The 21,903-nt window shown below is 37.9% G+C and overlaps 2 protein-coding genes across 2 annotated transcripts; one reads left to right on the top strand and one right to left on the bottom strand.

The window, feature by feature from the left end:
* Positions 1-1,100: 1,100 nt before the first annotated feature.
* Positions 1,101-17,755, bottom strand: LOC145481202 (tyrosine-protein phosphatase non-receptor type 11-like). Its single transcript, XM_081459631.1, has 17 exons — positions 17,645-17,755; positions 17,442-17,564; positions 13,542-13,736; positions 12,779-12,901; positions 11,912-12,074; positions 11,452-11,562; positions 11,194-11,290; positions 10,551-10,630; positions 9,697-9,840; positions 8,862-8,993; positions 7,658-7,809; positions 6,786-6,853; positions 5,495-5,571; positions 4,684-4,758; positions 4,254-4,357; positions 3,404-3,446; positions 1,101-2,885 (listed from the first exon to the last, which is right to left on the bottom strand). The coding sequence occupies exons 1-17, from the start codon at positions 17,656-17,658 to the stop codon at positions 2,832-2,834; spliced, it is 1,755 nt and encodes a 584-aa protein (XP_081315757.1). The 5' UTR covers positions 17,659-17,755; the 3' UTR covers positions 1,101-2,831.
* A 6-nt stretch (positions 17,756-17,761) lies between these two features.
* On the top strand, positions 17,762-20,382 carry LOC145481201 (uncharacterized). The gene has a single exon (XM_081459630.1). The coding sequence runs from the start codon at positions 17,772-17,774 to the stop codon at positions 19,575-19,577; it is 1,806 nt and encodes a 601-aa protein (XP_081315756.1). The 5' UTR covers positions 17,762-17,771; the 3' UTR covers positions 19,578-20,382.
* Positions 20,383-21,903: the final 1,521 nt, after the last annotated feature.

The following is a 21,903-nucleotide window of genomic DNA, read 5'->3' as shown; positions in this document are numbered from 1 at the left end:
GGTCAGATGTGTTCTTATGAGAGTATGTAAACACGGTTATGACGTTTTAGATTCGCGCGTATTTTTGACGAATATTTATAAAACCAAGAGTATTTTTTCCGTGTAAACCCTCGACAGCGTCTCAGGCTTGCATGAATGTCTCGAATTATTCCAGCCCCCTAAGTGTAGATGAGGCTATGTAAACACGGAAAAAAGTGTTCTACTGCTTAAATATAAACTAAGTATCACGCTACGAATCAGGTTCCGTCGATATCTGCGAGAAAAAGGTGAGAAGATATGACGGTATTTTATATGTTATTATCGTTTCCTGGTCACTGAGCAAAATTACACAACCTGCTTACTCGAGTTCCTCGATGTTCTTTTCGAGAGAAAATCAGTTTAAAAGCAACAGAACTTCCGACAGTTGCCCGTTTCGTTACGCTCACGCAGTAGGGACGAACACAGTGACTGGAGGAACGAGATTGTGTGACACAAGCTCACTGTAACAAAAACGTGCAAAGTGTACATATAACTTGTCACAACAAAAAAGAAACAAGCTATTTACTCAGAAATCGTACTTGTATTTTCAAATCTAATCACACAGACAACTTAAGCTTCTCTTCAAGCGTTCCTCTGTCAAGTGTAGTCTAAGAATTACAAGCATTGGTCAAAATAATTCACTCACTCTCAATATTCTTAGTTTTATGAAAACTAACATGTAGTTTCAGCGTAACAAGTATTTTCCCAAACTGGGATAAAAATCACCTTAAGATAGTTATGACTTTTTATTGAAAGGTTAATTTACTCGGGTGCAGGAGCGTTTCTTTATCTGCCGTGAAAAGCGAAGAAATCATATTTAGTCAATCACAGAAAAGGACAAAACGAAACCAACCAATTGGATGGCGATACTATCGCGGGAAAATGCGCGTTTGCCTCTGATTGATTAAACAATGCGCATGCTTACTTTAAATGATGTGGAACACGTTGTACGAGCTTTTCTGAATCAATAAAAAGCTTCAACAGATATATTTCTGAAAGAAATAAAATTCGAGTCCTTATGATGGTATTTTAATTTACCAATCTCTATGGTCTTTAATTGAGAGATTACTTGACAAGAAAAACAAGCATGTTAATAAACACTTTATGTCTACAAAAATCCTCTAACAGAAAACTGAAATTAAGCAAGACTGCTTGCTTGTTCAGTCTACTTCACTAAGGATCTGCATGAAAAATTATACATTTATGTACTTCAGATGATACTTCGAGTAAAACTTGAACTCTTATTCCAGTCACACATTAGAGCGGTTTTCAATTGAATGTCGTAAAAACCAAAACCAAAGTAATCACTCTAGCCAATCACAACTGAAGGACACAGATAATCCAGTGAACCAATCAAAACTCGAAGTAATTACCTATAGCTGATGCAAAGCGCGGGAAAACGCGTGCGAACGAGTCACGATTGGTTTTGGTTTTACTCCTGATTGGATGAAAAAGTGCCGCGAGTTTTGTAAGCCAAACGTGTAGCGCAGTAAGTGCAAAACCAACTACTTTTCAACACACAAATGAAAACCGCTCTATTATTGTTCATATCCAATTCATATTACAAAACACTCGTCTATCTACATCTCATCTTATTACTTCATTTTATATAACAAATCCAGTTTCCTTCATAGGAATAATGGTTAGAAGTTTAAAAATGTTATTGAATATTTAATACGGGGAACAAACTGCTTTGCCTCAATGACGATCAAGCACTTTCAACATACACGAAAACACACAAACCAACCCACCGAAACAAAAGTGAGGTCCTGCTGTACACATTCACAAAAGTTCGGTTTCGAAACAGCAAAGATTATAACTGGAATTGCTGTCGTTTCGCCCGAAAACCAATTCGCCCGAAACCCAATTCGCCCGAACTGTTAGCTCCCTAGTCAGTGGATTAAAGAAAGAGAAATAATGTAATTTTGTTTCATAACGCCCACAATGTTGTCTTTTTCGCTCGTTTAGATTAAAACAATTCTTCTTTGAACTTTCAGCAAGAACGAACAGACTTTCACTCCGGGCAAATTGAAATCGGGCGAACTGGCCATCGGGCGACACGACCGGTTACCACAACTCTGCATGACTGAGTCTGGGGATAACTGATCACAATAAATTAGTATAATACAGCTTCACACACACGTGGCTACTGCGGATTACAAAAACCAAATTCTAACCAACAAGTCACAACTTTGTAATAAAAAAATCCCAAATCTACTCAATTACAGCATGCAACATGGTGGATTAAGGAGACAATGCATAAAATACCGCAAGGAGAGTTCGGAAGTTGATCTGAGGGTAAACAGGCTGAGAACCCTACCAGAAGCTGCACGTTCTCATCAATTCTGGGTTTGAACTTACTTTCGCATACAAAATTCACGACTTTCCCCACCTTTTTCCAAGCCATGTTTCCTTAATTATTTCCGACTCACTACAATAACTAAAATCACACGTCCAGAGGAAGAAGTTTTCAGCTGACATAAATTTCAATAAAAAGCAACACAAACTTGCTACAATTCAGACAAAATTGCATTTCTTTTCCAGATAATAACTTCATTTTTTCACACTCTACCAGGTCTAGAAAACTAGAGAGTTTTCAGACCGTACAAACACTTATTCTCTAGCTTACGTTACTATTATCTTGGTTGTCACGCAATGCTGCTCTGATGGTAACAAAAAGCACTGCGTAACTCCATATAACTGATATGACAGAGTGACTTCAAGTTCAAGCTGGTATGCAAATAGGTATAAATTATTAAACTATAATAATTGTCTTCTTGTATAAAATGCGCCGACATTCAAAATGCAAATTATCAAATATTTGCCATGTTCCTCGGAGCAAGTGGAGGTGGGGCTCCGTTGCCATCCTGTGGAGAAAATGGTTTAAGATCACTAACAAAGACAGTCACAACACACAACAAGAAAAAAATGTTCATGAGTGACTGTGTGAACATGTAAACTGCATAAAATTTAACTGAAGTTATAACATTCCGGAAACTTAAAAAACTATAGTTTCTTACAGACTGACAATAGAAAGTTTAAGGAAACCACAACGGCAACGTCGCGAAACAAAAGGTTTAATGAGGAGAACAATGGCTGTGCACGTGCGTTATAATTCTCAATACATTTCTTTGCCGTCCTCTGCAAAACAACAACGTGAAATGATCAAATTCTGCGTTGTTTTGAGAACGTGAACCACGACAGCTAATTTGATGTGTCCTAGATTCAGTTTCGTGATAGCTTTGACAGTGATAAACAAAGTAAATGACTTTAGAGCACCGCGAGATTCGTAGGTAAAATATAAACTCATTTTTTAATCGACGTTGTCCTCGGCATCGCCGTCGTGGTTTCTTAAGCTCCTTAATTTAAACCCTCTATTACTTACTCGAGGTGGAAGTTTAGGAGAAGCTGTCGATTCTTCTGGAAGTCTGAAAAAAGTGATTCACAGTAATCAACGACCAGGAAAGGAAAATACTAGAAAAAACGAATTTTACTAGGTCTTACCTTAAACACAGCAAACACGCAAACAAGAATACGGACTACGTACAAATTAGGAATTGGAGGAGATAGACAAAGAAACGGTCATCCTTTTATCACCAAAACTGGTATAGGGTTCAAAGTCTCTTGACTACAAAGCACTGTGCTTTGATATTAAATATATTCTTGTGATGATGAATTATACAGACAAACTCTAAAATGCTAATAATTTACCAAAACAGAACACAAGATTGGGAAACACAATTACGAAAATACTAAGTAAGAATGTTTGTTTGGCTAACGTTTGATCTTGAAGAGAGTTTTCGTTGGAATGAAACCATGTTAAACGTGGCCAAGATAAATCGTTTTAGAGACCAACCAAACCAAACTCGTTTCTGGTCGATAGTTACAGCTGTGACAGTTTGCTTAAAGGAGCTCAGTCACAGTATTTTAAGTTATTTTGGCCACATACAAAATTACCTTTAAATTGAGGCAGACCTGAAAATAGTAGTTTACTAAGTTGGAAAAACACCAAAGAGATAATAATAAACCACAAAGGAACAAGGATGGTTCAGGATGGAGAAGATTAACACGGATTACAAATGACAAACTTGAAAAAAATTAGGGTAAACTTTTCAGGTCTTTTCAAGACGCGGAAACCGTGATGTAGCTCCTTTATCGCACAATCAAACGTTATTGGTTTGGTGGCAGGTCAAGTAAGATAAGATGGTATTTCAGTAAGAACTCTGATGACTGACTTTGGAGGAGGTTTGTCCACTCTGTAGGCAGGAAGTGGCGGAGGAGCTACAGTTTCCCCTCCTTTGCGCACATTAGCCAAATTCCCGTACACCGCCAGATTGGGCTAAAAGGAATACAATTCACAGAATATTGTTATTTGATAACAAGATAAAATTCCGTTGTCTTTTGTAGAAGCATAAGAAGCACAAGACTACAGTGTAAACTAAATAAACAAATCAATCAATCAATCGATCGATCGATCGATCGATCGATCGATCAGACCAGTGAGTCGGCAGTTTACGGTAACGGTAACAGTAGCAGTGGCAGTGGCAGTGGCAGTGGCAGTGGCAGTAGCAGTAACAGTAACAGTGAACAAATGAAACAACAAATGGGCAAATGAAATGTTATTGTTAATAAATAAGAAAAGAAGCACATTGCAGATATTCTTACATTGTCATTATTTAATCTTGCAGTCTCTGTGCTGATGTAATGCTGAATGGCACGGTAAATAAATTCATACTGGCCCTGAGAATAAAGAGCAACCACAATTATTAATATTAAATGTCCCAGTTCTGCCTGAATAATTTAATGTTGACTGTAAGACTTAATAAAATACATAAAGGTCACCAGACACATTTGGCGTAAAGATGGGGAACACTGCTCAGAGGTTAGCGTGACAGATGACTTCCACTGCGTGACAATTCTAGGCACTATGAGCTGCAAAGCAGCAACACGCCCTGGCAGATAACAGCTAGAAGCATTACGAACTGAAAACTAGATCAGCCACGTGCTACAGTGGCAGCGAAGCGACTCGGACCTTAAACCAGCAACACGCAAAATACTGAATGCCAACTGATGAAGTGTCCCTTATCTCCCCAGGTCGAAAGACAAAACTGAGAAAGTAAACAAATAAAAATAACACAAGGCTTGGGGAAGTCGCAGAGGAGATGTAACCGAACCCAAGCCTTGACAGGCGGCTCCAGTTTATTGAATGCAAAACAAGTGCAAAGGCCGTTGACAGAGGGAGGAAGGGAGAAAGGGAATTGAAATACAAATTTACTGAGAATAAGAGCAGTAGCTGAGACAGTTTAATCCTTCCTCTATAAAAAGGGTGTGCTTTTTACTAATTCAACTCTTGACATCACCCTGGTCCTTCTAAACAGGTGGGAACAATTCAAGGCCAACATTGTTTTTACAACTGTTAAACTTCCATCCATGTTTTGCTTGAAAAACTACTAGCGTCAACATTTGGGAAACCTACCTCAGTCTGAACCATACCAGACCTCTGCGCTCTGACATTCTGGATGCTCTTAGAAATATCAATTTCACAATCAAGACCTGAGGAGGTTAAACAAAGACGCATTTAGTGTCTAATCAACTAAAAACCACATAAATACCAATTGTTAAAAAGGGGTTCTTAGTTACAGACCAAGGAGTAAACCATGCCTCTACAAATCGCAATATTTACATTTTTGTATATATTATTATTCAAGGAAATTTCTGAGGGTACCTTTTAATCAATTTTAATCAATTTGTAAGAAGAAGGGTAAAATAAAGGATTTTGTTGCTGTTGGTTCCCTGATACATGTATACTGTAGTCTGCTCCTTGGTTTCATATTGTCTACCTTGTTGCCAAGGCGAAAAATATCTATAGCACCTACACACAGAGCTTGGAAAAATGCAACACTCTGTGCTGGGCGAAAGTGTTCCATCTTGCCAAAGCTCATCCTAGTTTCTGTAGCATAAAAAGTGATTAGGGGTTTCTTCTCATAGGCACTCTAAAATCTGGCAACTCTGTGTAGCTTCACAACATGCTCTGTCATTTACCAACTTCTACGGAAAGATCTGCAGCCTTATACCCTGCAAGCAGTGGTTTTCTACTATGCCGGAGCTATGTTACGAACAAGAGAGAAACCGCTGTGAGCAACTGTTCCTTCCGTTGAGTTAGCCACCATCCAGCTCCAGTGATGAATAAACCAACTTTGAACTAGAATAACCAGTTTCAAAACTGATTTAAGCTTGCATGCACGTGCCGACCAACATGAATGCTGTATTTAGGCCAGCCCACTGTGTAATTACATGTAGATCAAAATGGTGAGTGATGTCAATGAAGCCGTGGTTTCTCTCTTGTTTGCAGCACAGCGTCAGCATAGGAGAAACCAACTGCTTGCAGGGTAGCAGCCTTATACTCCTCTCGTGACTCTCACAGTGCTTTTCTCCACCCAGGTGTATAAATGGGTACTGACAAATTTAATGCTGGGGGGTGACCCTGTGAAGGATTAGCATCCCATCCAGGGGGGAGTATAAATACTCCTAGTCACTTCGTGCTACAGAAACTGGAGATAAGTGCTGGCCTGGTGTGCCACTTGGCTCGCACGCAGACTCTTACAGCTACGTTAAATATTGTATTGGGTAAAATCTAGGTGAGAAAAAGAGACAGAATTCAACGTGGGCAACAATCTGGGCCTCTTGCACTTCAGTTTAGTCCCTAACCAATACATTAAATTTTGTATTACATTTGCAATACATTTTGATAATAAACAGTACATTACCTTGCTCTTTGATCATTTTCACCAGATTGTCTATCACAATAAATGTACCAGTTCTTCCTATGCCAGCACTAGAACCAAGAAAAGAATTGACAAAGTGTATATGAACATTATTATTTTTCCAGTTGAGAGCTCATTAGGATACTCAAAGAAATACTGTCAGGAAGTGTGCATACAGGAAGATTTTGATACATTTTGGCATACTAAAATTTCTCTGTTAATTTATTTGAATACACATAATCAAATCATCCGAGTTCAAATAGACCATATGCGTACATGTATTCCCGGTATTGGACTAGAACTAGCTTGTAATGGAGGCTCATGCGGGGGGAATATCATTCAAAAGAGATAAATGCCATTTGCATTTGAAAAAACTCCTCGCATTAGCCTCAGTTGCAAGCTAGTTCCAGTCTAATGCCAAGAACACAAATATGGTCTAATTCTGGGTGTACGAGTTCGAGTACATTTTTTTCACTCTCAGCTAAGTGAGCAGAGCAAACATAATCATAAATACGAAAGATTTTTTGATTGAGGCTGTTGAGCTGTTGAGCTGTTGAGTAACAGAACGGTTGTTAAACATAAAACATAGTACCAGTAAATATTGTTCTATAGGTCTAAATACAGACTGGCAGATGCTGAAAATAGGATCTCCAAGCATCTGAATTTCAAAATTTTCTTGGGGGGTCACACCTTCAACTCTCAACAAGTACACTACCATGTGCCTCCTTTCAAATTTTGGTGTGTCTACTTGAATACGTATTGACAGCCCTACAGAGGCATAGACATGGACATTCAATAACGTGGTCATAGGCATTGACACAGGCATAGGTTTAGCTAAACTTATAGGTAACTGTATGTTGTTAACTCTACAATACCTGCAGTGCACTATAATTGGACCCGCCATGGGAATTGATTGTTGTCTTGTATTGACTTCATGAAGAATATGTAACACAGGACTTGGGTCCTTAGGAACACCATGATCAGGCCATCCAGTGTAATGAAACTGATAAATTGTGCGGGGTATTGGCTGCCAAAAGAATATATCTACGTTCAAATATCAATGACATGTTCTGTAGAGAACTGAAATAACGACCACTCCACTTGCAATGTGTCACTTATTTAGGGATCTGACTGGTTAAAAAATCAATCTTTTATTTTTCCTCTTCATTGTACTGCATTTTACGATTTCAATCTCAGGACTGGAACTCTCAGCAAACCCTTATGTTAACTGTTAACTTTCTCTACAAAGTGTTTCATAAAACACATGCTGTTTCTTTTTGCAATCATGGTGCAAAAGAAATAACGTCAACAAACAATATTGAAACAAACATTCAAACTATTTCTGGCTTTGCTGAGACAAAACTACCACAATCTAATCCTAGCTTGGCTCACAAAATGTCAGGGGGATTTTCATTTTTGTTTGACAGTGAAGTATGAGACTGAAGGACTGTTATCTCTGTTGGTTTTCATCTTTTTGCTGTTGACTGGATGGTAATTAATCAGTTTTCTTTCCGACTGCAAATCAAATTTTATCCCTCCTTTAAAAGCAGAAAGAATTTATCATTTATTTTCTTGGCTTCTTGGGTTTTCTTTGTGACTGTTAAGTCTCCTTCACAGCTGTAAAGATCATCAAAGGATGAGTGTAGCATGAACAGTCTTAACTCTTTCAAACAGCAAATAAGGAAAAGAGGCTTGATGATGTTGATGGAAGATGCAGGGTGCAAGAACTGCTACTTGTGCACAAGGTAACTAATGAACATGTGTACGTCAAGGAAATTGAGACTGTGTTTTAGGCATTTAGGATAGGCTTTTATTGACTAGAAACTTTGTGTAGTTGTAATATAATCTTTAATTTGTAATTGTGTCTGGAAAGCTGTGGTGGAGGCCCTATGCTACGGTCAGAGCAAAAAGGACTAAGTCAAGTACGTCAATTGTAAATATTTCTTAGTTCTTAATTAGTGTGAGAAATGCTAGAATGATTGACACTCAAATGAAGTTTACTACTACTACTACTAATACAACACTATACACTGTATGGTGTAAATGATGAACAATGTTGTGATAAAATAAAATGCTCACATTGCTTTCTGATGTCAGTTCAAACTCCCTTAGTGTGTAGTCTGTAAACTCTGTCTCCTTCATATGTTTGACTCGGAATGGACCACACTCTTTGGCAGTTTCTGGGTCAGGCCAGTACTGAGTGCACTTATTCTGTAAAGGTAGGAAGTACTTATTAATCAAAACCAAGCCTGGTATATAATTTCAGTACATGTAGCTTAGTCACTAGTCACAGTCAAACCCCTAATAAGCGGCCACCTACTGAATGGCCACCCTCATTAGGCAGCCAGTAATCAAAGTCCTGATGAGGGCTTTTCTGCTGTTTTTAACTCTTTTAAAAGCCACTATCCATTTCCCCAAGGGTGGCCGTTTAATAGGGTTTGAACTGTGGTTTTTGCACCAATTGGGGCAATTGTTCATGAGGTGCTGATTAATTGATGGCATAGGTCCCCAGGACATTTTCACCTCACGGGCTCAGAAATGCTATTTCTGACATTTTCCAGAGAGAAGTTTCATAAATCAAACCATGAAAAAACGGTAAATATTTAGTAACTTATGTTGTTTAGATGTCAACCTTTGGGAATTTTGATAGCAGAGTCTATCAAACCAGCCAATTCAATTGTTAAAGATACTTTTTGCCGCAAAAAAACTATATTAAATTATATCTTTTTTCTGCATTTTCATGGGGCATGCATGTGCATATGTGCGTATATGGCCACTACACACCTGCTGCCAACAGACTGTATTTGTGGGCAAGATACATGCTAACTCCTAGTTGCTTCATGCTATGGAAACCAAGATAATCCCTGACAATGCAAGCCTGAGAATGATTAAATAAGCTTTTAGAACGTCTCACCCTTCCTCTTTCAACTACTTTTGTTGTCATGACGATGATTCGGCTGTTCTCCTGAAAAGTCATTCTCCAGAAGTCTTCCACAGTGCTTGGCAAGCAGCCTTGAGCAGCAATATACCGCTTTGCTGCTTCTTCTGAGTCACTGGGCTATGGCAAGTAACGTTATGTATGTTAACTAATCATTAGACATTCTTGGAACATAAACATTTTCGAATTTAATTTCTAATCAGCTTTGAATGACATGTACACAGGAAAGAACCTAATGTTATGTAACACTTAAATTCAAGGGAATACTATATCCAAGAATAAAGCAAATGAAGTTTGTTATATCACTGCTCATGATGGAATTGCTCGACAAGTGATACATGGAAATGTGAAAATTTAAAGTGTTAAATATATAATTAAGGATGTTTAAGAATGAGCATGAACATTATATATTCCACTTGTGGTTCACTCTTAGAGTCTCTTACAGTTGAACCCCTATGAAGCAACCACCTATTGAACGACCACCCCTATTAGGCAGCCAGTAATCAAATTCCTGATGAGAGCTTTTCCATTGTTTTTACCTCTGTTAAATGGCTAGTACCCTTTAAGTGGACACTATCCATTTCCCCACAGGTGGCCGTTTAATAGGAGTTGAACTGTAGTATGTAATGAAACTTGATTGGGAAAAATCTCTAAAATTTTGTGTGAGATGCAGACAACCTCTAACATACAAACTTGTAGCTCAATTGCCATACTGAATGAGCATATTGTGTGCAAAAAATCACTAGATCTGACTTGTCATTTTGTAGCTTTTAAAACACCTGTCCACTTGGATTTTTTTTTTTTAACATGGTTTTAGTATGTCAACTTACCCCGACATAGTTTGCATTGATATAGTCTGACCCTATGACATTTGGGTCCATATCTTGTAATGTAACTCGACTGTGATCAACTGTATGGATAAAATAAGACATAGATAACAAAAGTTATAATCAAATCATGTCCCTGTATCTTACTGAATGTTTACTTTCAATATGCAAAATCAAATTAACATGTCTGCTGTTTTTATGTACAGTTCTTGAAAATGACTTTCAAACAAGGTTGGATACATCAATATTGGTTAGAGGAACAAAAGAAATTGTTTCCACCTTGTCTACAAAGTATTACAGTTTTTTGTGATACAATTCACAAGCAGTGAGACAATAATAATAGGAAACAAGCTCCAATCATTGTGTCAATAACAAACTGCTGAGCTGGATACAGTATGTGAAGGATTTTAATTACTAGATCAAGTTGGGGAATTGATGGTTGATAAAAAACACCAGATTTCTCTTATTATTATATGACCGAGAAAATTTCTTAATTGTGATTGGCTGAGAGCAGGGCGATTAATTGTTAATTTTTCATTTGCACTGTAGCGCAAATTAATGTGCGCACACCCTCTTGCTCAGTTGGTAAGAGGTTACACTACACAGGAAAGTTCTTCAATCACTGGTCAATGGGTAGCAAGCTCACATGGTAGGATATTCTTGTATCTGTTTTTGGCTTTGTTTTCAGGTCTCTCTCCTTCCTTCCTACTGTAAAGATGTTTACTTTCTTGCTTCTGAAGAACCTGTGTAAAAAGGAAAGAATGAAATTAAATGAAAAGAAAAGAAAAGGAAAGAAAGATGATCACAAACAACAAACAAAGTACAAAAAACTGTGACTGGCATTAACTACATGTAAGATCCAAAAGCAAAGTTCCTTTTAGAATCTGTAGTCTGCCATGCTCACCTCAAATTCTTCATAAAACCCAGCCTTTCCAGAAACACTTTTGTTTTCTTTTTGAAGAACTTTGACTCGGTCCTCGATAGCTGCAGCATTGATTCTTGTGGCATTAAATGGCTGAAAAAACACAACGACATTGAATATTACAAAATATATTAAGTTACAGGTAACTGCAATATATAATGGCGTTGGAAAATTACTAACTTTTAACACATTCAATTCTTAACTTTACAAGGCATGTCTGACACTTGAGAAGAAAACTTGACAAAATGCACAATGATGTAGAACTATAATTAAGAACTCCATACTGTATCTGTGGTTGGTTTTAACACACCGTGTGAGCAACAACAATGCATGGACTTCTGTGGTGCTAAATTATAGTATAAAGACTCACACATTTCTTCTCTAGGGAGAACAATAACAACATGTCAAGAGACAAGATTTTTTTAGGTGCTCATTTACTTACTGTTTTAAGTTGCACAACAGTGCCAGATTTCTCCACCATTGGATTTTTCTTGTAATGCTCCACAAGATCTGTCAAGTCTTCAAATTTCTCTCCTCCACCCACGTCATACTTGCCGTCATTAGTGTGGTGACGTATCATAACATGCGTGATCTTGTCTTCCAACCTACATGAACACCATGTCTAATATCAACCAATTTTTAATGTTACAACAAGCGTACATGTACATACATCTTCAGAGTGCATTGCTGAACAAAATGTTCATGTGGCACAGGAGTAAACTCTTAATGTGCACGAAACCTTTTCAGTCCAAAATGTAGTGCAATCTACTACTATGAATGGGTGTAGAGGGAGGGGGTGGGGGGGGGGGGGGAGGGGAGGGGGAGCTGCAACCAAACATGCTTTTACGAGTTTGGCTGTCTGGTTTGTCTACACCAGCTGGCACTGATCAAACCTAGTTTCACTGCTCAACTTCTGACCCCTCTGTTCCTTCCAATTCCCACCAAATCTGTCAGCTGAGGTTTTCCCAGTTAAAACAAATTAAACAGATACCTTGATCATCATATTCACTTTTATAGGATTAATTATTCTGTGTGTGTGCAGTATACAATGTATATTTCCCTCCTTTCTCTAAACAATAAAATTCTTCCAAATGTTACAGGCTGCAACAGAATGTATCTAGTAATAACAGGTTGTTACACACAAGAGCTCTTTTTCTTAATCAGAAGTTGCACTGCTTCACTTCCTTTTCTTCAGACTTACCATATCCTTCCCTCTTGACCCCAACCAAACAGCAAACCAAAAAATGTCTTGCAGTGTAAATGAGCTGTAACAAAGATATTCAGCTTACAAGCCCCATGCATAACTCACCTGACTGTGAGAACAAAGTCTCCTGGTTTGCTTTGACTTTCCCTTACCAGGAAACTTCCATTCTTTCCTTTGTCTAACATCATCGTTTCTGCTTCTTTACCAGACATGTGACCATGGAACCATCTGAGGGCAAAATAAATGCGATGCTTTATTCCACAACATGTACATCCTAGCAAAGATCTTTGCAGTGATCCTTCAGGATCATGAAGGATTTGATGAGTTTTACCTCACAGTAACCAAAGTTTTAAGTCTTGTAGCATCTTGTACAAGATCCTACAAAGGATCTGATAGAGTTCTTGAGGATCTCTGCAAGATTTTTGTAAAACACTTCAAAAGAGTGCAGGATGCTACAAGAAGCTTGTTGGAGAATATCTAAATTAAGAGATTGAGATTCCTGGGATCCTTTAAAATCCTATGTATGAGGTGTAATGCACAAGTATCAGGGTAGCAGGGATGGTGTAGTCAGTGTGGTGAGAGTAGTGGTGAGAGCACTCGTCTCCAACCAATGTGGTCCAGGTATGTTTTTGGATATGTGTGTCGAGTTTGATGTTGGTTCTTGTCTTACGCCAAGGGATTTACTCTGGGTTCTCCAGTTTTCCTCCCTCCTGAAAAACCAACATTTCCAATTTCCACTCCAACCTGGTCTAAGAGCACCTGCATGAAAACCAGCACTAGGGCTGATGGGGCTTTCTCTCTGGTAAAAACTGTAATCTATCTAATCTCTATGTGCATCTGAAGTGACAAATAAAATGTCTGATCTAACCTTTCTGTTGTGGGATCTGTGGAGTTTAAAGGAAATTTCATTTCAATAGCTTGACCATTCTTTTCTCTCAGTTGTCCAGGGTTTTCTGTGTAATACTGGATCAATTCAGTCAAAGTAGCAAACTTCTCTCCTCCATACAAATCATAAAAATCTCCAGTGTTTTGGATTTTAATGTGTGTCACCTCGCCATCTCGTCTACAAACAAAACAAACATTATTCATATCCTTGCAGAGCCCTGTATAACCTCCAGCATAGTTTCTTGAAAAAAAACAAAAAAACATGCACTTTCAACCTTAATACAAGGTAGAAAGCACTGACCATTCAACCATATTGAATATTTTCACCTGTTAAGTTTCATTTGAGCAAAGATTGAAACAAAAAAAAAAAAAATTATGTCTCATTCTTGTATTAACAACACCCCTGTAAAGCCACTTTTCACTCTCTTCTTTTAAGTTAGCGCTTTCAAACTTGATATCATCTATTGGGATTGTATAAAACATCAGTACTTGAAATTATTGATAAATATTTCTAGTTTATTGTGCCAAAACGTAATTACCATGCACATGTTACTCAGCCTCACCAAATGGAGAACAAATAACAAACAATATCCCACAATATTTGGTTAGGACCAGGTCCACCACAAAAACTTTCAAAATAATTATTTTGTTTGTACCAAAAAACCTTGGATATTAATTCTGTTACTAAGTAGTGTATGCATAATTAGACAAGCGCTATGCACAATATACCCATAAATAATTTTGTACTAAACTTTCCACTTACTTGGCAAAAGACAAAGTTAAACCACAACATATATGTACAGTTTGTCAGTTATTAATTAACTGGCCATTGTCAAAAGGTTATTTTGGCAGTTGGGATGTGCTTTAATGGGTGATTCCGAAAATATCCATACCCTACCATGGGTGGCATGAACATTTTAACCCCCCTTGCCTTCGGAAATTCCAAAATGCTCTACCCCCTCCATGCCCTCCGAATTCCAAAATCGTTAACCCCTCCTCCCCTTCGGAATTTCCGATTTTTTTTTTTCAGACCCTTTGGAATTCCTGTTTGACTGCCTAAAGCTTCCACTGAATGGGAAACTTGCACTTTTTTCCCCCTCCAAGAAAATTCTGCTCACAATTTTCGGTCAAGCAAACAAGCAACTCAAGTTTGTTAACGTTTAATAAAGTACACCATAGCTTTCCCTTGTAAGTGTTATCTTGAAGTTGCTTACCACCACATAAAACTTTTTGTTTTCAGTTCATTAGCTTCATATTTTCAGGAGAGTAGATCATATTGATACCAGTGGAAGACAAAAGTGAAGTTCACGATGTGCTGGCTCCCGGCATATTGAAAATTGCGTTCACTGAGGAACTGCTGACCACTAGTAGTGCAGCCTACAAATCTGTCAGGCGTTGCATTTGGAAATGAGAGACTGGTGCGAGTTTTTCTCACCGATCAACAATTTTAGATCGGAAAGAAACACAGACTTGTTTTATATTTTATTAATCTATCGACCAATTCATCAACTTTAAGGCCTCTTCGATATGGAGCTCGCCCCACAATCCATCTGCTTACTTTTCCGCGTGATCGCTAGCATTTGTCTGATCGATCTTTATCCTGCTTCAGCGGTTGGTTAGTGTTTGATGATTTACAAACTGGAAAAGCGATCAGCGATTTCAAGCTAAGCTTTTGCCGTCTTCCCCCTCCTCTACCCCCCCCCCCCCCCCCATGCCTTCAGAATTCCAGTCCAAGAGACCCCCCTACTCCCTTGGAATTCCAAGATGCTGCCTGTGGCATGGTGTGGATATTTTCTGGAATCACCCAATGGCTGTTGCTGTTGTGTATTAAGTGTCAAGAGTAAATAAAGCATTATTGTTGTTGTTGGCCATTGTGGAGAGGCTAAAATAGGAGTAGACGGACTGCCGGGACAAAAAAATTGGCCATTGCAGAGGGGTGGTTATTGTAGAGAGGTGACCTTTATTGATGTTCAACTGTCATTCCATGGGTTTTTCAAATGGCGGTCATACATGGAGCTGGTCACTTATGACAGTGGTGCTAAGGAGAGATTTGAATGTAGTATAGACAATCATATTAAACCATGCATCTTGGCTACTTACATTGTCGCAGCAATAAACAAAACAAGAAGTCAAGAAAGGAGACAAAAGAAGGAAAACAATTCAATCTGACAGTGCTGAAGCTAGTAAGAGGCAAACCAAGCCACTTCCCTCTGCAAAAATTTTGAAGTTATTTATTCCAGGATGTTGCCATAGGCTATGAGTTACAAAGATATAAATAACTATGAAAGAAATGTTTTATTGTTCTGATACTGCCCTGGTAAGAATTTCATCTGGCTACGGCCCTGACTGAGCAGCCAGAAAAACAGCTGTCTCATTCAAAGCATGAATAAATTTGGCCCAGTAGGGAAGAAAATTGGTATATACATGTCTGTTCAAGCTACCTTACTTTTTGCATGCTAATTATCAGGAAGAATTGTTTTCCTTTACTTCAATATATTTTGCTTTGTTACTTTTTGATTTGTACACTGAGCTAACGTTAATGTGACTCTGATATTCTTGTAATATTATAATTTTGCAGAATTTGTCTCTCTCATTAATTACAATGTAGATTTATTACGTCAGGTGGTTTGAGCTTTTTCCTTCGGTTTTTGTAAGCCAAACATTTTTTTCTGTAGCTCTCTCACTGCTTGTGCACTTAATTTGCCATTTTGAAGTTAGAAATAATATTACAGGATTAGGTTACCCACAGATACCAGAAAGTCAGATTATATTCACAATTTGGCAAATTATAGGGCATTGATCTATTATCAGGAGATGTGGTTTGTAGTTAATTGGTAGCTTTAAATTTAAAATGCAAATATAAGGAGAGGATCGGAATAATCTAATTGATTCTTTTCCCGAACCCTAATTGACTGAAAAAATTATAACATTCTCATGTGAATTTAGCTTAGAAGTTACCTCATATTCTGGCAAATGTTGTAATTTGGAGTAACTATTTTTCAATAAATTTTATTTTTCATCTCATCTATTTCTCAGTTTTTTATTTGAAAACGGTGTACATTTTCTATAAACTGTGCTTTTCTATAATATACTTGCGCGATGCCAAAGAGAAATTACGAATGTCAATAGATTTTGTCTCACATGACCGCGGATACGCTACAACAACAATCCTGTATGCTATGACGCGAGATCTTTCACTTTAAAACCCCTTTAGCCTCAAACTGATAACCAAGATAAGGACGCAGCAATATATTTTAACTCACGAACAGATGTCCATTTCGCGGCGAAGGGAAATTTCCTAAGATTGACATGTGCAGAAGTGCGTTGGTGTTAAACTTCCCACAGTGTTTTCGCTTTTCTTGAAAGCAGGAAGAAAGCGCAAAATGTAGACTTGGCACAGGGTATAAAGCCGGCCAGACTAAGCTTCTCAGAGATTTCTTTTGCTGTTCTAAATTAAAGCGGTAGGAAGAAATACACGTCTATTTGATCGATCGTTATCTAGTCGTGACAACTTGAATGCATTTTGTGCAAACAAAATACAAAACACTGCATACAGTTAAAGCTTACATTCGCTGACAATTTTGCGGTTTTGGAAACTAGCTGTATGAATAGATCGCTTTTATAATCGGTTACAGTCTCCGAAGGAATAAAGAAACAATAAAACTGTCGACTGACAGTATTTTTAAGTTTGTGGTTCTGCAGGTCAGCCTACAATATCACACTTGGCATGGATCTTCGAATTAACTGAACATTCTGGAACCAAAAAATGTTGACAGCCGCTATAACACTTTCGTGTATTGCAAGCAACTGTTTAGCGAGCATATTCTGACATCTTATCTTTAACCGACACTTCGCTTTCCTTTATTAGCAAATGAATAATTACCTCACTGATAGCGTAAAATCTCCTGGATTGCTTTTGCTTGGTCGGACAAGATAGCTTCCATCGAATCCTCGCTCTAACAACAACTTTTCGGCGTCATAACCCGAGATGTATGAATGAAACCACCTAAAATCAAGAAAACAGTCCGCATTTGGTTGAAAGAACGAGGGATAACTTCTACAGCGAACGGAGTGTTAGCTAATTACCTTCTCGATGGCATCTTTAGAGGATGAATAAAGCAGAGGTTAGGAGAAGGAATTGTAGATCCTTGTGATCTATCAGGAAGTGACCATTCACTCCTCCCACAGGAAGCTGGAACTTAGCCTCGACTGTATGTTAGATCCAGTGCAACTCGCTTATCAAATTTCCAAGATGGCGGACGAAACAGATGAGAGAAACATCGTGGATTTTCCTCCTGATAACCTCTTAGAAGTGCTTATTTCATCATTTCCAAAGGAATGGCGCGGTGTATTTGCAGCCCTCGATTCTGAGCACTTACCAGTCCAAGCGGCAATCTTTTGGCTCCGGAAGAAATCATCAAACGAAATGTTGTCCGAGATCCCACCTAACTGGGAAAATTTTATTGACCATCTTCTCAGTGATTTTCCTGTTGTGTTGAAAGATAAACTCTTCTTCAGACCAAAGATTCTACTTCTACCTTTAAATATACAAAGGAACACGCTGGGGTTTATTTCTCAACGCAGTTATTCCATACCTTTGGAGACTTTAGACAAGTTAGTTCAGAGGTTGAGGAAATTTTCCGTGGAGCTGGAAGGTTGGCGAGTAACTCATGTAAAAATTCTTGAATCAAAGGTAAATGAGCTGAAAAGATCCAACATCAAAGGCGTAGATGATGAGAGTGGAACTGATAACACAGGGAAGGATTTGTGTTACACTGATATCGTTACTAAGGAATCAAAATCCAGGTTTGATGAACTTGTTAAAAAGAATGACGTTGCCAAATCTTCGAGAACTATCCCTTGGTTTAGCCATGTATTAGATACTGCAAAGAGGAAAGAAGGCAGTATTATTTCAGATGACTCTTCCTACAGAGACTATAAAGCTGCTGAACAAGATGATTTCGACATGGTTGATTTGACAAGTGATGTTGATTTACAGTCCAAAACACTACTGCACAGAATTAATCCAGGATCTCCTCACAATTTTGATGATAGTGATATTGAAATTATTGAAGTCACTGAGAATTCAAGTAAGCAAATAAAAACTGCAGATAGTATAGATGTAAATTTTAGAGAATTGACAGTACCACTTCCACCGGAACATTTAATCATTGATGGTGAGGATGATCCAGAACACTTGATCAAAGAAGAAGCTTCTGCAACCAATTCAAAACTCAGTGATACTCTACAACTGAAAGTATCTGCTTTACAAAACTTGCTCACAGGCCAAGAGCTCAAGGAAGGAAATTTCTCCGATGAACTTAATATATTTTCCTTTTGTAGCAGCCTTGAGATGGAACATGTCTGTAACCAGTTAGAACTGAAAAGTATAGAAGAATCCACAGCAATTTCTTTGTGCACCCAGTTTGCTCTCTTACCAACAGAGCCAAGTTTTGGCAATGCAGCAATTTTTGCAACCCACTGTCTTCTACCCAAAGTGCAAGAGTTAAAGCAGACTGCATCAAGAGCCCTGTTCACTGCAGCGAGCTTGTTTGCCAAGAAACACTCCAGGGCATTTTGTCACGGTGTTGTCCAAGGACTGATCCAAGAATCAAATTTAAACACTCCTCAAGTAGATCTTGTCAATAAAGTAGTCAAGGACTGTTTTAGCAGAGATACAAGAATTCACCTACTGGAACTTATATTTGCAACCAAGTCAGACAGTCAAGGTTGCCCTTTTTCCTGGTCAGAGGACATTATTTCCATTGTACAAACGGTGGTTGATTTAAAACCAGACTTCAGCAGTGATTTGTTTGAAAGCTTTACAGGAGTGTTGGAACAACAATCACGCCACTTGTCAAAATCTCTGAAATTTGCAAAGATTTTACTAGCTGTTATTAAGACTTATGGAGAACATGTTTCCATGCATTTTAACACATTTGTTCGTATCCTAGAAGGAAATGATACTTTTCTAAAAAAAGCAGGCTTATCTTCCCTTAAGAAGGTCTCAAAGAGTTGAACTATTTTCCTCTATCTGATAGCTAATCTTCTTTAACATAGAGTAGACTGTAAACAGCCTTTGTCAGTCGATGCGTGTCCAATAATAAAATTTATTGCCCAACAAAGTACTGCAAAAATGTAGAATAATTTGCCATCTACTGTTTCCAATAGTAACTGGGTGGTTGCCTGTTAAATTATTTTTATTAATGTTCAAGTTGAATTTTATCAACTGACCTGTCACTTTTCAGAGTGTTAGACTGGCTGATAACATGGTTGGGAATAGTGTCATTTCAACTGATCAAATGAATTTACTAGGTGCATAACTTAGGCACTTAGCTCTTTGTGAACTTGAGATTGGTAAAGGTAAATGTACTGTGATAGAAATGAAGACATTTGTGAAGCTGACATTTTGAGCGATAACCCTTCTGTTAACTCTTCGTCGCGTAGCTTTGATGAAAGGATAATACTCGAAATATCAGCTTCAAATATGTGCTACAGTGGTTAATTCACCTTTGTCAACTTCAAGTTGATAATGGACAAGTGTTTCACTTGCCATGACATGGCTCAACAGTTCTTTAGAAACCAATACCTTTGTGTTACTATATGCACAGATTATATGCTAAGAAGGAAATATGTCAAGAGAAAATTTAAATTGTTCACTTAAAAGTCTTTTGTAAAACCTGGAACAGTAAACTAGGACTTTGCTTTACTCATTGTAACAAGACAGATTTAGAACCGAAACAATAATTTAAAAAAAATACAAATATAATGATCAAATACTCAACAAATAACAACTAAATATCTTAAATAGCAACTTTGCAATAAACGCTTTCACTTAGAGATACGGACTCTGTTTGTTTTCTGTTTGTTAGATTCGTGATGCTCGTTCCTTGTTTTCTGTTTATTTGTTACGTTAGTAAGAGCATTCTGTTTGTTTTGTGTTTAATTGTTAGGCTAGTGATGTGCGTTCTGTTTGTTTTGTGTTTGTTTGTTACGTTAGCAATGCACGTACTGTTTGTTTTGTGTTTGATTGTTACGTTAGTGATGTGCGTTCTGTTTGTTTTATGTTTGTTACGTTAGTAATGCACGTTCTGTTTTGTATTTGATTGTTACTTTAGTGATCTGCGTTCTGTTTGTTTTGTGTTTGCTTGTTACGTTAGTAATACGCGCTCTGTTTGTTTTGTGTGTTTGATTGTTACGTTTGTTTGTTTTGTGTTTGTTTGTTACGTTAGTAATGAGCGCTCTGTTTTGTGTTTGATTGTTTCGTTAGTAATGCGCGCTTTTTTTGTTTTGTGTTTGTTACGTTAAAAATGCGCGTTCTATTTGTTTTGTGTTTGATCGTTTCGTTAGTGATGCGCACTCTATTTTGTGTTTGATTGTTACGTTAGTGATGCGCGCTCTCTTTGTTTTGTGTTTGATTGTTCCATTAGTGATGCGCGCTCTCTTTGTTTTGTGTTTGATAGTTACGTTAGTGATGTGCGCTCTCTTTGTTTTGTGTTTGATTGTTACGTTAGTGATGCGCGCCCTGTTTGTTTTGTGTTTGATTGTTACGTTAAACGTTACTGACGTGCGCTCTCTTTGTTTTGTGTTTGATTGTTACGTCAGTGATGCACGCTGTCTTTGTTTCGTGTTTGATTGCTACGTTAGTGATGCGCTCTCTTTGTTTTGTGTTTGATTGTTACGTCAGTGATGAGTGCTCTTTTTGCTTTGTATTTGTTACGTTAGTGATGCGCATTCTGTTTGTTTCGTGTTTGCTTGTTACGTTAGTGATGCGCACTTTCTTTGTTTTAGGTTTGATTGTTACGTAAGTGATCCGCGCTCTCTCTGTTTTGTGTTTGATTGTTACGTTTGTGATGCGCGCTTTCTTTGTTTTGTGTTTGATTGTTATGTTAGTGATGAGCGCTCTCTTTGCTTTGTGTTTGTCACGTTAGTGATGCGCGCTCTCTTTGTTTTGTGTTTGCTTGTTACGTTAGTGATGCGCGCTTTCTTTTTTTTGTGTGTTTGATTGTTACGTTAGTAATGAGCGAAGTGTGGAACTTAACTTTAGAAGATGAAAATTGTTGCGTTTGGTCAGGTGGAGAGCAAAAAGGTTAAAACGTTCACTCACCATAACTATTTTGCTTCTATCTCGTCCTGCTTTATCTTCTATCGAAGGAAGAACTTGAACCAATCCGACTTCACCAGGAGCACAGAAATCCACGTCTTCACACTATGACTAAGTGTTTGGTTTGACAAGTAGTCATGAATATTGATTATAAACTAGAACCAATCTCTGACAGAAACGTCGCCGCATATTTTCATGACTTCGATTTTAATTCTCATGCAAAATATTCTATCACTTCAAA

The sequence above is a fragment of the Orbicella franksi genome, chromosome 3, assembly GCF_964199315.1.
Source record: "Orbicella franksi chromosome 3, jaOrbFran1.1, whole genome shotgun sequence".
Taxonomy (NCBI): Eukaryota; Metazoa; Cnidaria; class Anthozoa; order Scleractinia; family Merulinidae; genus Orbicella; species Orbicella franksi.
The sequence above is the reverse complement of the archived record's forward strand: the minus strand, read 5'-3'. Positions and strand labels throughout refer to the sequence as shown.